Raw genomic sequence first — 15,525 nt, forward strand, 5'->3', positions numbered from 1 at the left:
GGGACACACAGCACGGGCTTGCTCCAGGCCTGCTCACGTGTGCGCTGTCCTCCACCTCTGCAGCACGTGGTCCAGTGCGTGTTCGTGGCCATCAAGACTATCGGTAACATTGTGATCGTCACGACGTTGCTGCAGTTCATGTTTGCCTGCATTGGCGTCCAGCTCTTCAAGGTGAGAAGTGTCTCAGATGGACAGGAGAGATGTTGTGCTCAGGCACGTCCTGGACAGTCATAGCCTTTGGGAACGGTGTCTCCTGGTGTTGAGGTCAGCGCAGGCCATGGGCTCTGCAAGACCTCCCAGCATTAGAGCCTGCAGTGGGAGGAGGAAAGGAAACACCCAGGGTCCTGTCAGGTCCAGTCAGCACGTGTAAAGGGACCGGCTGCCTCGCTCCACTTAGTGCCTCAGTTTCCCCATTTCTAAGGTGACAAGTGCTTCTGACTTCCTCTTCACTTTGTGTGGAATATGTTTCCTTTTTCACAGCACCGCTCTTGCTGTCTGGGCCTTGGCTGCTCCAAGGCTGCTGGCCCTCGCTGAGCTCAGCTTTTTTTCTAATAATTGAGCCTAAATTCCCAGCTGATGTAGGGAGAGCTTTCAGGACACAGCAGTCTGAGCAGACCTGTCAGTATACCTTAAATTTTAGTTAATTCTGTGGTTACTGCACTCTTCCCTATTTTCCAAAGAGTTGTCTCCCAGATAGGATGAGCTAGACAGGCTTCAGCTCAGGACCCTGGAAGGTTTGTTCCCATCACCAGGCAATGCTTACTTGGGATTGACCCCAGGGTCTGCTGTGGCTCCTGAAAGATGCTGTGACCTGGGTTGTGTGACCATGCAGTGTGGGGAAGCCAGTTGGGCATACAATTTTATATAGCTGAGTTTCAAAATCCTAGCTGAGAAGTGAGGTTTAGATGGCAGAGCAACTAGATGGGTTTAAAAAGATAGCACACAAGGAAACCATAAAATTCTTCACAGTCTGGCTGTCTATTTTAGCTTTGAACAGTGCTAACCACATAGTTCAGTGCTCTTCCATAGCAATTTGAACATGACTGTTCAAATGTGAGGATGTAGAAATGTGAGTCAGGGTCCAGAGTCAGCCCAGAGACAGCGTGGGGCTTGACTGTGGACTGAGAAAGTCAAAACTGCCCAGGGTTTCTGAAGTCACAGCAAAATCATAACCTCTTCTGATCTCTGTTAAATGCAGGGCAAGTTCTATAGATGCACAGATCCATCCAAGCTGACAGAGAAGGAGTGCAGGTAAGAGCTCTGTGCAGCTCAGGGCCAGCAGCACAGTGGGCAGTGATGGGAAGCGGGTGTGTGTGGGGCCACTTGTGTTCCTGCATGGGGATGTTGCATCCAAAAAGCAGGGCTGGAGCTTTGTGCTGTTCTCTCTCACCCTGGGGTAAATCAGAAACAAGCACTGGGACCAAAGAGCCCTGGGCCAGCGCCACAGAGAGTGGGCTGAAGGGGGCCCTGCCCAGTGAGTGCTGCATCCCTTCTGCTGCAGGGGTTATTTCATCAACTACGTGGATGGGGACCCCACGCAGATTGAGCTACAGACACGTGAATGGGTGCACAGCAGCTTCCACTTTGACAACGTCTTCTCAGCCATGATGTCCCTTTTCACGGTCTCCACCTTTGAGGGCTGGCCAGAGTGAGTCTGTGCGCGGGGCAGCCGAGGGATGGGTCTGTCTGGGAGCAGGTCACTGCAGCCTGTGCTGTGCTAAAGAAGGAAGGAGGAGCAGACCTTACCATCCTGGTGGTGGCTGTGGAGCTGACAAGATCATCCCAGCAGCCCAGTCCCACCATTGTTGGATTTGGGGTGTCCCTGGAGCTCTCCATAGCCTTCAGGAGGAGAGATGGTCTTTCCCACCTGATTAAGATCTCTGTTGCCTGCCTTTCCCTCCTGTAGGCTGCTATACATGGCCATTGACACTAATGCTGAGGATACAGGCCCTATCTACAACTACCGGGTGGAGATTGCAATGTTCTTCATCATCTACATCATCCTCATTGCGTTCTTCATGATGAATATCTTTGTGGGCTTTGTCATTGTCACCTTCCAGGAGCAAGGGGAGAGCGAGTACAAGAACTGTGAGCTGGACAAGAACCAGGTAATGGGGCTGCTGGGAGAGGGCAAGGTGAGCCAGCCCTGGCTCTGGCGCTGCTGGAGCTGGCCCTTGGTGGTGGCACTGCTGGCGCAGATGGGTTTAACCTGTCCCAGGTCTGTTCACTGCTGGGGCAGGGTCAGCTGGACCCATGCCTGGCACAACACAACCCTTCTAAAGGAAGGGCAGAGTGGACCAGAACCAGGGACCTTCTGGTCCAGGTGCAGTGCCCAGACTGAGCTGGAGCAGAGACTTATGCCCAGTTTTGGGCTTTCCAGTGCAAAAGCAACATGGACGTATTGGAGTGAGGCCAGCAAAGGGCCACTGAGACGACAGAGGGTCTGGAGCATCTGTCGTATGAGGAGAGGCTGAGAGCTGAGTATGTTTGGTGTTGAGAAGACTCATAGGGATCTTACCTCTGTCTACAAATACCTAATGGGAGGGTGTAAAGAAGATGGAGCCAGCGTCTTTCCAGTTGTGCCCAGTAGGAAAAAAGGCAATGGGCACAAACTAAAGAAAACAAGAAATCCCATTTAAACATTAAAAACCCCCTTTTTTATGGTGAGGGTGGTCAAGCATTGGAACAGGTTGCCCAGAGAGTTTGTGAAGTCTCCATCTTTGGCAGCATTCAAAACCCAACTGGACATGGTCCATAGGCACCATGCTCTAGCTGGCCATGCTTTGGGCAGGGAACTTTGATGAGAGGAACCTTCCACTGCCAGCCCTTCTGTGCTGCTCTCGTGCTGCGACACGGGCTGGGGACATCAGCAGCATCAGCAGAGGATGTGGCACACATAGGGAGGACAGGGATGCCTGCAGCCCACACGAGGTGCTGCCGTGGCTCTGGTGCTGAGCAAGCCTGCGAAGGCAGCACAGGGACCTTGAGCTGAGGGTGCTGGGGGTGATATGGGCTGCACACGAACCCAGCAGATATGGCCCTGGGCTGCTGGGGAGGGAAGGGGCTGCTCAGCACCTCCCAGGTGCAGGGAGAAAACTCAGTAGCCTCATAACCTCTGGCCTATGTGATGTCTTCAGGCTGCTCTTGGCCAGCTCTGAGAGATGCTGGGAAAGTGCCGTGATAACCAGGCAGGTTCAGGACTGGGGGGGTTGGTACAAGGGCAGCATGGCAATCTTTGGAGGCAAGTGATGGCTTTGGAAACTTGTTCTCGTGTGGGTGCTCTGGGAATGTATTTGCAGAAAGCACAGTAAATACTTGGACCATTGCTGTCCCTGACCTGTGTCGCTGGGCTGAGAGAGAAGTAGGGGGATCCAACTTGTGTCTGTGGGGCTGTGCAGTGGTGCTGGTGGTGCTGGCTCCGTGCCTGTGCCCCTGGCACTGCCCTGTGTCCTACTGTGGGATCACATCTGTCCTCTCCTCCCCAGCGCCAGTGTGTGCAGTATGCGCTGAAGGCTCGCCCCCTGCGGCGCTACATCCCCAAGAACCCCTACCAGTACCAGATCTGGTATGTGGTCACCTCCTCCTACTTCGAGTACCTCATGTTCTTCCTGATCATGCTGAACACTATCTGCCTGGGCATGCAGGTAAGGAGCACAGTGCCCATGGCGGGTGGTGCAGGGGTGTCCAGGGCAGCAGATGGGCTCGCTCAGCCCCACCACCTCCCAGAGAGCTTCGAGTGGGGAGGTCTTCCCCACGCAGCAAAGCTCGTGGTGTGTGCTCAGCACTGCTGGGTGCAGCGGGAAAGGGGGACTGGTTGGATGTAAGGAGCCCAGAGAAAGGGCTGCAGTGGGAAAACTTCCTTTTTGCTGACCATTGCTGAGCCGTAGCTCTGTGGGAGGGGGAGTCTCCATCCAGCACCTGCCTCTGAGCTAAATGACTCCTTTTGCCTTCTCCTCAGCATTACAACCAGTCTCCAGAAATGAACCACGTCTCAGACATCCTCAATGTGGCCTTCACTGTCCTATTCACCCTGGAGATGATCCTCAAGCTTATGGCCTTTAAAGCCAAGGTGAGAGGACGACATGGTCTGGAGAGCAGGAGAGGGCCTCGGGCCAGGCCAGGCGTTCCCTTTACCCTGCATTTGGCATCTCTTCAGTACAAGCACCCCAGGCCTGCAACTTCAGCCAACTTCTCCCTGTGAGAGCCTTGGGGACCCCCATGCATAGGACCTGTGAGTTTCTGGAAGGGCTACTGTTTGTCAGGGCTGCCCCTGCTAGCCAAGTCCAACCCAGTTGTTCCCATCTTTAGTGTCACCTTTCACTGGTGGGGTCATAGCTCTAGCCACCTCGATCCACCATCCCCATTTCACACCATTGCAAGACAGGACCAAACAATTGACAAGAGGACCCCAGGTCTGACCACCATCCCTGCTTCTGGCTCTCCCTGAGGTGCTGGAGGTCACTGGCGATCATTCTGGCACTCCTTCCTCTGGGCTCTGGCATCTCTCTCCTCCTTGACTTAACCCTCGGATGCTCACAGCTCTTCTCTGGCTCTTCCCTGGCAGGGCTACTTTGGGGACCCTTGGAACGTCTTTGACTTCCTGATCGTGATCGGCAGCATCATCGATGTCATCCTCAGCGAGATTGATGTAAGTGTCGAGCTGCTGCGGCACGAGGGTGTCCCCACAGCACAGCAGCACCCTCCTGAGGCTGGGGCGAGACGGGGGTGCTGGAGCGAGGTCCAGCTCTGCAGACTGTGGGTGTCCTCTCCTCTCTCCCTGCCCTGCTTGGTTCTGAGGGGGGACAAGCCATGGTGCGAATGTGTGGAGATCACAGCCTTAAAGCACTGTTTATACCTGGGGGACCATCCTCAGCAGGCCGACATATCACACTGCTCCCTCCCCTGCCCTCCCCTGGATCTGTAGGCACTGGGATCCTATGGGAAACAGTCTGCTTGCTCCGGACTGGGCTGTGAGCTGCAGGACACACACCAGCCTGTGCTCCACTCACCCTGCCTGGTGTCAGTCGTGTGTCCAGCCTCAGATCAGTGCGGGTGGGAAGGAAAAGGGTTCCCACAGCTCCCTGTGCCAACAGGACACTGCCGTCCCATGCCAGTGGAGACTCAGAGACATCAAGTTTCAAGGCATTTGCTTTGCGTGTGGCCCTTTCTACAGCGACCCATACATATACACACACTGACTGTATATGTGTGCATGTGTGTGCTCTACAGACTATTTCAGAAGCTCTACACCATATAGACTGTGTGGCTGTGTAGCTGCAGGCAGTGGCTATATGGGAAGCTCTCTGCTGGGAGAATTTTCAGAGCAGTGCTAGGAGGCCAGTGTACCACTGCCTTTTGTAGCACTGGGACATCCACATCCCGTGTCCGGCACTGAAAATGCCCCTCTGCACTGGGTGGTCATGTGCTGCGTTTAGCAGATCTGGTGGTAACTCTATAAGCAGCTGTAGGATCATGTAGTCTATAGAATAACCCTCCCTAGTGACTCACATGCCATCTCCTCTGGGGAGCAGGGCTTTTGTACACCACAGGGCTGTGTCTGGCAGAGCTGCTCCGCTGCCAGCCCCGTGCAGGGCAACCTTCAGCTGTTCCCTGTGCTGGGAAGGAGGGGGTGTTCAAGGGCCCTTGGTGGCAGCCACCTTCTCTGGAGGCTGCTCCAGGCCTCACGGAGCTGGGATGAGCAAAACCATCCACCTTCCTCCCCTGTGACAGCCACGTGCTCCTCCCTGCACAGCCCTGCACACCGATGCTGCCGTCCTCTGAGCCTCTGGGCTCCTCAGCCGTCATGAGCTCCTAGATTTCACGCCAGTGCCAGCAGCTTTCATCTGTCACCAGATCCTCCAGGACCCCATCTTTGGCCCCCCAGCTCTCTGCACCCATGACCTGGTGTCCCATTGCCTGTAGTGTGTCATTCCTAGTGCACCACCTCCTTCCCAATCCTGTTATCACTCAGAAATGAAATTCAAAGGGTGCTTAAGACCCTGCACTGGGCAGAGATTTTCAGTCCCCGTGAAGCGAGAGGTTGGGTCAGTTGGCACCGATGCCAAGGTGCTGCTGTGCTCAGCTGTGGGCCTGTGGCCACAGACACTCATTGAAGTCCGGTGCCCTGGCCATGCTGGTAGTGGCAGGGCTGTACAGAAGGCCAGGCAGGATTTCAAGAACGGTCCTGCACTACCTGAGCTTCCCTGGTCCTCTCCTCCAGGGTCAGTGAGAGCACTGTTCTCCTCTTCCAAGCTCTGCAGAGACCCCAGTCACAGGCGGTCTCGTGCCCTAGTGACCATCCATGTCCCCTCCTGAGAGCAGAGCCCATAACGGTTGCCCACCCTTCCTCCATGTGCTTTCTCCTCCATCCAACCTACATCTCTCTCAGCATCGCCAAGATTTTCCCAGTCATCTGGTGATGCATGGGGAGATTAGGATTAGGAGGTGGAGGGGCAGGCTCACCCCTTCTGGTAAGTCTCCTCCCTGCTGAGAGGTCAGTGCAAGGTGGGTCTGGTACCTCTGGTCCCCAGGAGCTGTTTGCAATCACTGCACCCATCACAGGTCACCTTGCTGGTGCAGGGGCTTGAGGGCTGCGGTGTTTTCAGAAGGGTGGCCTTCACAAAACAAGGCTGTGCTGCAGTGCAAGGGGTCGTGAGTGAGACCTCGCAGCTGCTGAGCCATTCCTGGTGGCTCCCAGTCACGCCACTCTGGTTTGCAAAGTCTGTCCTCTCTTCCTCTGTCTGTCTGTTCTGCCTCTTTTCTCCTCCCTCGTGTCTCTGTGTGTGGCTGTGGGTGAGGCGGTGGGGAGGGCTGTGCTGGAGGAGCCCTCTGCCAGCTCACGACTGTTCAGCCACTGAGTTCCCCCAGATCCCACAGGAGACCGAGGGGTCTGTGGCAAGAGGGAAGCAAGGCTGGGTCCCCTCTGGCAGTGCCACCCCAAGCTCTGAAGCGTAGAGGCTGGCAGCATTGGTGCTGCTGTGTCATTCCTGCTCTGGAAAAGCAGCCCCTTGGCAAGGGCTGACCCTCCCAGCCCACCCAAAAATTCCTGCAATCACTGGCTGAGCCCCCAGGAATGAGCCTGGGCTGTGCGGGGGACGCTGAGGCTGGGACACCCCACCGAGGGTCTGCACTGGGAAGGAGCTCCCTGCCCCAGGGTCTCTGCAGAGGAGTCCATCTCCAGGCAGCTTCGAGGAGCCTCAAGGGTTTGTGTGTGTGTGCGCACGTGTGCGTGTGTGAGTGAGCATCCTCTGCGTGTGGACGTGTGTGCCCTGTATGTGCCGATGTCCTTGCAGACCAGCAGTCCCTGCCTCTCAGTGGGTGATCACTGCCAGGGGTTTGCCTCCACTAACACATGAGACTGCAAGTCCCTGTGCTCGCTGCCAGCAGACCTGCACTGGTTTGGTCTTGGTGTCCAAGCAGCCATGCTGAGAGCAGCCTGGCTCTCGGGAGGAGCTGTGGGTTGGCTTGAGCTGCTCGGCGGGCATCCAGATCCCACCAGCCACAGCTCGGGGCCTGACCAGGCGGTGTCCATGGGAGGCAGCAAAATTATAGAGCTTTGGTGCAGATTTCCTGGTCCATACACCCCTCCCCAGATGTGTCACACCAGGGGGGATGTGGGGGTCACGGAAGTGGGGAAGTCCCTCACCATCCACATGTTTCCCTGGCCATCCTCCTGCTGCCGCTGCCCCTCCAAAGTCATGTTGCCTTGTTCATGAGCCCAAGTGTCGGTGGGTCTCTGCCTGTCCTTCCCCTGTGCTCCTCCTCTTGTCTCCAATTTCCATCTTACTCTTTCTTCTGTGTCTGTGTCATCGTCTTCTGCCATCCATCCATCCCTCCCTCCCTCTCCTTCCTGCCTCACTTCTCCTGCTGACTCTCTTGTTCTCTTGACAGACTGTTCTTGCATCCAGTGGCGGACTGTACTGCCTCGGCGGGGGCTGTGATGGCACTGTAAATATCAGCTGCATGTGCTTGCCGTGCGCCCCTCTCCCCTTTGCTGCCAGTGGCCCTGCCAGCAGGCTTCTGGCTGTGTTTGCTTGTGTTCTGCATGTCATTGAGACACCCCAGATTCAGCTGCTCACTCTGGGGTGTAGCTTCCCCCTTGCTGAGAAAAACTTGGGGCAAGACGTGCACCCCACAGACTCCCCCCCTTCCCATGCTGAGATGTGCCAGGCTGCTCCCCAGCCCTCCTGGGTCCTCTGCCAGCCCACCCCCCAGCACTGCAATATCTGACCTGAATGGAGCCTCTGGCAAAGGTGTCCCTGACTGCTGAGGGCAGGACACATGGCCTCGGTTCCTCTGGCCGTCACCCTGTCTGTGTAAGACCCAAAGGGATTTGCCTGTGCCAATGCAGCCTCTGACACTGTTATCTGGAGACGTGGTTAGAGGGGCGACTCTTGCCATGTCCCGTGGCTCCTGGTCTGATGTCCTGGGCGGGTTGAGTGGGCCAAGCCCTGCACTGGTGGCTGAGACCACTATGGGGGTGCAGTGGGGTAAGGGCGCCCTGCATTGGCCCATAGGAGCTCCCATAAGAGCTCTGAAGATGGGGAGCATCACAGCATCCCAGGATGTCAGGAGTTGGCAGGGCCCTCTGGAGATCCCCCAGAGCGGGATCACCAGAGCAGTCACACAGGATCTCGGGCAGGGCTTTGGGTGTCTCCACACAAGGAGACTCCACAGCCTCTCTGGGCAGCCTGGGCCATGCTCTGCCACCCTCACGCTGACAAAGATTGTCCTCATGTTCAGCTTCAACCTCCTGTGCTCCAGCTTGGGACCATTGCCCCTTGTCCTGGCATTGGCCATCCCAGAGCCGAGCCTGGCTCCTTACTCCTGACACTGCCCTTTCCAAAATGATCCCCAGAAATGAGGGCACCCCTCAGGCTCCTCTGCTCCAAGCTCAAGAGCCCCAGCTCCCTCAGCTGCTCCTCAGCAGGAGATGCTCCCCTCCCTCCATCATCTCTGTGGCCCTGCTGGACTCTTTCAAGCAGTTCCTGTCCTTCTTGAGCTGAGGGCCCAGCACTGGACACAAGATTGCAGCTGTGGTGTGAGCAGGGCAGAGCAGAGGGGCAGGAGAACCTCTCTGCCCTACAACCACCCCTTCTCATCCACCCCAGGATGACGTTGGCCTTCTTGGCCACGACGGTCAGCTGCAGGGTCCCATGCACCAGAGCCTCGTCCCAGGGGTCTCAGGGCCCTGGTGCTGGGAACTGCAGAGGGCAAACTGGCCTTCACCGGGCACTGCCCAGGTCCCAGCAGTGGGGACATGTTGCACTGGAGCTGGTGAGATGTTCCTGACCGCTGTGCTTGCTGGGTAGATGCTAGGCACTAAGAGAGAAAAAGGCAAAAGAAAGAGGGATGGAGAGAGGAGATGGTGTTTTCCAGCACAGCCCTAAAAACTCAGAAATGCTGAACTGGGCAAGCTGGAGCTGCTGGGAGGGGTGTTTGCAGCTGGGGTTGATTGGAATAGCTGGGAGCAGGTGGGCTGAATGATGAGCGTGAGGAGGGACAGGGGCAGCAGGGAAGCTCTGGGAGGCTGAGGAAGCAGTGGAGAAGGGACCCCAGGTGGTGATGGGGCTGGGCAGACAGCGCCTGGTGGAGGCCAGGAGGGTTTGCCTGTGGTTCCTGGTACCAGAGGCTAGGGCTGAGGCAGTGCCATGATGGAGAAACCAAGGGAGCAGGCGACCAAGCCCCCAGCATCTCCAAATGCTGATGTCCCAGGCAAAACCTGGCCCTTTGAGCCCAGGAGCTGATCCTGCTTGCTCCCCTCCTCCCTGCCTGTTTTGACCTGACCTCAGGAGTCCCCAGCCTGGAGACATGGCTGTTCACCCCTCCAGGAGAGCAGGCATCCCTGCAGGTATGGGGGGCACTGGGCAGCATCCCTGCAGAGCCTTCAGTCCTTCCTTTGGTGCTGGGATACTCTCAAACCAGCCTTTCTGTGCTTAAATAGCCACCATTAACCTTTTGTGTGCCTGGCCTACAGCTCCCCTTACAAATGAGCCCCGAGGTGGGAGCATCCCTTATGGTACCTGGAGGGATCTGAGCCTGTCCTTGGGGGCCCCTGTCTTGTGAGGGGTGAACAGCACAGCTCTCCCAGCCTGCATCACAGCATGCCTTTCCCTGCAGTGTCCCCTCCCCATAGCTAATGGGATTGCTGTCACACCCATAACCAGTCTTCCTCTGCCCAGGGTGGCGCAGAGACATGAGACAGTGGGGCTGGGGAGATGAACTCACTGGGAAGGCTGGAGGGAAGGTGCCAACCCATCCCCTGTGCAGTCTGGTCCTCTGGACAGGCAAGGGCTGTGAGGGTCGTGACTGGAGCCTGGGAAGCAGGAATCTTGTTACCCTTCCTGGCCCAGGACCTGGAGCCCCTCTTGTCTGCCTGGAGGCATCAGCACCAGCTGCTCTCCAAGTGCTGTGCTCTCCCTGCAGGACTCGGATGACAACTCCCGTGTTTCCATCACTTTCTTCCGACTGTTCCGGGTGATGCGGCTGGTGAAGCTGCTGAGCCGGGGGGAAGGTGTAAGGACCCTCCTGTGGACCTTCATCAAGTCCTTCCAGGTATGTGAGGGACGGTGCTCCCCTGCCAGGTAAGCACATGCCCTGGGCTGGCACAAGCGCTGGTCCTCAGGCCAGCAGTCTGTCCTCACCAGGCAGAGGAGGAAAGCCCTGGTGCTGGCAGTGCTGCCTCAGATTGGACTGCGGGCCTGTGCTGTGTAGGAGAACATTGCCTGCATGGGTGGGAAGATGTGGGGATCTCCTGGGCTGACACCACCGTGTGTCAGAACCTGGGGCACCACTGTGCTGAGCAAGCAGGCAGGGGCTGGTCTGGTGGGAGGCATGGGAGGTGTCGCTGCCCATGGCAGGGGGTTGGAGCTGGATCATCTTTTAAGGTCCCTTTGAACCCAAACTGTGCTGTGGTTCTGTGACTGCCCAGACACATCAGCAAGGCTGTGCTTTGCACTAACTGGGTAGCTCGAAGGCACGCTGCAGCATCTCAGCACACAGGCCCTGAGCCTGGGCAGCTCCCTCAGCCCTGGGCATCCCAGGGTTGTGCTCAGCCTTAGTCCCAGTGCTCCCTTGGAGGTTGGCATAAGCCCCCCATGCATGAGGACTGGAGAGTGGGGCTGGTGGGAAGCAGGCTGTCCCCTTTCCACGTGGAGGCCTGGATGCTGGTCCCGCATGGTAGCTCCAGACCCAGTCTCCTGTCCCTGGGTTGCCTTGATGCTGGGCTGGTGTCTCACATGAGCCATGGTCCTTTTGTCACAGGCTCTGCCCTACGTTGCCTTGCTGATCGTGATGCTTTTTTTCATCTATGCTGTGATTGGGATGCAGGTGAGAGGCAGGGGGGTGGGATTTGGTCTTGAACAGATGCCCTGAGCCTGATAGCATCTGGGGATGTGGGACAGAGAGGGACTGGGTCCTCTGCCAGGCACTGCCTGGGACTTTGCACATGATGGGACAATTTTGCCCCGGTCTCTAAGGATGCTTACAGCCCCAGCAGCCTCCTCCCATCCCCAGGCTGCAGCTCGGGCAACAGGGGCACACAGCACATAGCACTTTGGGAGTCAACAGCACAGCCTGGACACAGTCACCTGTGCCTGGTTCGGGAGATCTTGTCTTGTCTGCTCTGGATGGAGTGCAGCACAAACAGGAGCATTTTCAGCATAGGCAGGAATGTCCAAGGAGCTCATGAGACCCAGAGCACCCACACCCTGGTCTCAGTCTCTTTTGGGGACACACAAAGCCAAGTAAACAAGAGAAAAGAGGAGCTCAGGGACAGGGGTGCTCTGGAGGGTGGTTGGTGCCTGAGAAAGGGTGCTGGGGGCCTGACAATGTGGTTTACAGATGTTTGGGAAGATTGCCATGGTGGATGGGACCCAGATCAACCGAAACAACAACTTCCAAACCTTTCCACAAGCCGTGCTGCTGCTCTTCAGGTCAGTCTTGTCTTGGTGAGCGAGCAGCTCTGAGAGGGAGCTGGACTCAGAGCTGTCATGGGAGCCCACCAGCTTGGGGTGAGGGAGACCAGCGTTTCTGTGGTTGGTTTCTTTTTTGCCCTACGGAAAAGTCTCTTGCAGCAGTGGAAGCATTGCAGGAGTGGCTGTCAGTTTGCCTGGTGTGGCTGAGCTGCAGGAGAGAGGGGCACTTTGGGGTTTCTATTCTAAATGTTTCCTCCCCAGACTGGATTTTAATTTGTGAATTGTGAGGAAATTCAGGGGCAAGGAAGAGCTCAGCCCAAGGCTTTTCTTGGCTGCAAACACTTCACTTTGGAGCTTTCAATAGCAGACTCCCTGCAGCAGCCCCAGCAAGCCCAGGATTCGGAGCGCTCCTTTCCCAGCGGCTCTGTGTTCCCCTGTGCGCTGGGCTGGCACAGCCCTCGCTGCAGGCCCAGCTCGCGTACAGCACAGGCAGGGACCAGCAAGTGTCCCCTCTCCTCAGGTGTGCGACCGGCGAGGCCTGGCAGGAGATCCTGCTGGACTGCAGCTACGGCAAGCTGTGTGACCCTGAGTCCGACTTCGCCGAGGGCGAGGAGTACACCTGCGGCACGGGCTTCGCCTACTTCTATTTTATCAGCTTCTACATGCTCTGCGCCTTCCTGGTATGCTGGCTCCCACCGCGCTCCCTTTGGCACCCCCGTCCTGGCTGCGGACAGCCCCTGGTGTTGACTTAGCCTTGTACCTTGTGGGACTGAGCCCATCATCTGCTGCAAACCTGGCACCACATTCCCATGGAACCCAGGACCCCCCATTAGTTCCTTCCCACTGCCCCTGTGTCCAGATGTGTCTGTGCTGCCTGTTGCAAGGGGGGAGCGAGAAGACCTGCCCTGTGCCTGCTGCAGCCTTCCCTGTATCTCCTTGGGTGGGAGGCCCATCCCTGTGTGGAGTGACGCACAGCATCCCCTGGCTCCTGGGGAACCCAAGCCCCCTCTCCTCCCAGATGTGTCTGCCTGCATTTCCCCATGGCCCTGGCTAGGCCCATGGTCAGTGCTGCCCTGCTCTGTCACTGTCCCTCTGACCAGGGACCTGCTGAGTGCTTAGCCTTGCCCTAGCTGACATTCTTCACACGTGCTCTTGTGCCCTCAGATCATCAACCTCTTTGTGGCAGTCATCATGGACAACTTTGACTACCTCACACGTGACTGGTCCATCCTTGGGCCCCATCACCTGGATGAGTTCAAGCGGATCTGGGCTGAGTATGACCCCGAGGCCAAGTGAGTGAGCAGGGTGGGTGGCACAGAGGGGATGGTCCATGGGGAGCCTGGGGTGGGCTGCCCTGAGACATACACGACAGTGTGAGCTGTGGCACTAAGAGTTAGATCCCAGGGTCTTGGAATTGGATATGGACTTGCCCGTGTGTTCTAGGGCTGGTACAAGCCACATGGGGGCAAAAAACTCCCAGTAGCCTCTTCATCCACCTGTGGTGATGCTGCCAACTCTTCCCATGCCACTGCTTTATCTGCTGTCCAGTACTACAGGGATAAGCTGCTTTCCCCAGGAGGAGCATAGGGAAATGTAGGGATTTGCCCACCGCAGGAGCATGGGCAGGCCATGAGGATGAACCCACCTGGCCCCTACCCAAACCACTGTTCCCTGTGTCTGCCACTGTGCTGCTGAAGCAGTTTGTTACCTCGGCAGGGGCAGGATCAAACACTTGGATGTAGTGACTCTACTGAGACGTATCCAGCCTCCCCTGGGCTTCGGGAAGTTCTGCCCTCACCGTGTAGCTTGTAAGGTAAGAGCAAGGGGGTGGCAGGGTGTGTGGGCACAGGGGTACCTTCCCCAAGCTGTCTCTGCATCCTTCCCAGGGAGCCTGAAGGTGACAATCCAGCCAGCAGTTTTATATCCATGCTGTGACCTCTGGTGTTCAATGGAGGGGACTATTCTGGAGGCAAGAAGAGATCATAGAGTAATTTGGTTGGAAAAGACCTTTAAGATCATGGAATCCAGCCATAACCTGTCCATCACTAAACCATGTCTCTAAGCACCTCATCTCCCCGTCTTTTAAACACCTCCTGGGATGGTGACTCCACCGTAACCCTTGCAGTGAAGAAATTTTTCCTAATATCCAATCTAAACCATCCTTGGCACAACTTGAGGCTGTTTCCTTTCATCCCATCACTTGTTACTTGTGAGAACAGACCTACTTGAGATGCTGTTAACCTGCATGGACCTGATGTGTTTCAGGATCCTGAAGAGAAGGACTTGCCTGCGCTTACCCCCACACCAAGGAGGATGACACTGGTGGGGTGGTCTCTGCCTGACCTGGAGCCCTCAGTGCAGGGTGGCTTCCAGGCCACACTGGGTGCCCCACATCTGCATCTGGTGCAGGAGGGCAATGCTGGGCCTGGCCGCCTCAGCTGGGCCATAGAATTTTGTTTCCAAGGGCCGATAACGCTGAGGGAGCTGGAAGCACTGGCTCTGGGGGCATGAGAACACTTTTCCTGGTTTAGATCGTTCTGCACAAATCCAGGGCCTGTGTGAGGTTCACATGGGAACCACGAGATCAGGGGCTCTGGTGTAAACCCTCTTGGGTCTTGGGCAAACTCATTGGGATGTTTGGTCCTCAGATCCCTTACAGCAGCGTGGGGCAATCTTTGGAGCGTGGAGCACAGCACAGAATGGCTCCCACTGCCCTAGAGCAGTGCTGTGTCTCTTGCCGGTTGGTTAGCCCAGAGAAGAGGAGGTTGAGAGAAGACCTTGTCATTCTCTACAACTCCCTATAAAGAGGTTGTAGCAAGGCAGGGGTCAGCCTCTTCTCCCAAGTAACAAATGATGAGAGGAAACAGCCTCAAGTTGTGCCAGGGGAGGTTTACATTGAATATTAGGAAATATTTCTTCAATGAAAGGGTTAACAGGCACTGGACAGGCAGCCTGAGGAAGTGATGGAGTTACCATCCCTGGAGGTATTTAAAAGACAGGGAGATGTGGCACCTGGGGACATGGTTTAGTGGTGGACATGGCAGTGTTGGGTTTACAATTGGCCTCAATGATCTTAAAGGTAATTTCTAACCTCAATGATTCCATCATTTTCTCCCATGACACCAAGGTCCCATAGGTTGGGTTATTTCCACAGATTTGCACTGGCTCTCCCCACAGCTTGGTCTGGTTTAGCTGCTGGGGATGAGCGACGTCTGACCCGGCCCATGTGCTGCCAGCAATGGCACAGAGCCCCGTGGGCCTGGGCAGAGCAGGCAGAGCTGGGGGGGCTCCTGGGCCAGCGGCTCGGTGCCCCCAGCAGAGCTTCCCCCCAGCCAGCACAGCTGCGCTGCAGTCAGGACCGGCTCTGTGTCTGAGGGTCCTGCCAGACTGCATTGCTGCCTGAGGTGATGGTTGTTGGTTTGTTCTGCAGCGTCTTGTGTGCATGAACATGCCCCTGAACAGCGATGGCACCGTCACCTTCAATGCAACCCTCTTTGCGCTGGTGAGGACAGCCCTCAAGATCAAGACAGAAGGTAAGCACTGCTTCTTTCTGCCTCTATGGCCTGATGGGGGGACCCTCTCACAGAATCACAGAACATGAGGAGTTGGA

At 56.6% G+C, this 15,525-nt stretch overlaps 1 protein-coding gene across 1 annotated transcript in view; it reads left to right on the forward strand.

The window, feature by feature from the left end:
* The window catches only part of CACNA1S (calcium channel, voltage-dependent, L type, alpha 1S subunit), a gene marked incomplete at its 3' end in the record, with an annotated part of 43,977 nt that extends 28,529 nt beyond the window's left edge, over positions 1–15,448 (forward strand). The window contains exons 22-36 of the mRNA XM_010188259.1: positions 64–171; positions 1,199–1,251; positions 1,502–1,648; positions 1,907–2,108; positions 3,486–3,644; positions 3,959–4,069; positions 4,565–4,648; positions 7,891–7,947; positions 10,426–10,554; positions 11,263–11,328; positions 11,842–11,933; positions 12,436–12,595; positions 13,080–13,207; positions 13,632–13,728; positions 15,346–15,448. Coding sequence (XP_010186561.1) covers positions 64–171; positions 1,199–1,251; positions 1,502–1,648; positions 1,907–2,108; positions 3,486–3,644; positions 3,959–4,069; positions 4,565–4,648; positions 7,891–7,947; positions 10,426–10,554; positions 11,263–11,328; positions 11,842–11,933; positions 12,436–12,595; positions 13,080–13,207; positions 13,632–13,728; positions 15,346–15,448 — 1,696 coding nt within the window. The remainder of the gene's footprint in view (positions 1–63; positions 172–1,198; positions 1,252–1,501; positions 1,649–1,906; positions 2,109–3,485; positions 3,645–3,958; positions 4,070–4,564; positions 4,649–7,890; positions 7,948–10,425; positions 10,555–11,262; positions 11,329–11,841; positions 11,934–12,435; positions 12,596–13,079; positions 13,208–13,631; positions 13,729–15,345) is intronic.
* Positions 15,449–15,525: the final 77 nt, after the last annotated feature.

Source organism: Mesitornis unicolor, unplaced genomic scaffold (assembly GCF_000695765.1).
Source record: "Mesitornis unicolor isolate BGI_N332 unplaced genomic scaffold, ASM69576v1 scaffold12727, whole genome shotgun sequence".
NCBI classification, from domain to species: domain Eukaryota; kingdom Metazoa; phylum Chordata; class Aves; order Mesitornithiformes; family Mesitornithidae; genus Mesitornis; species Mesitornis unicolor.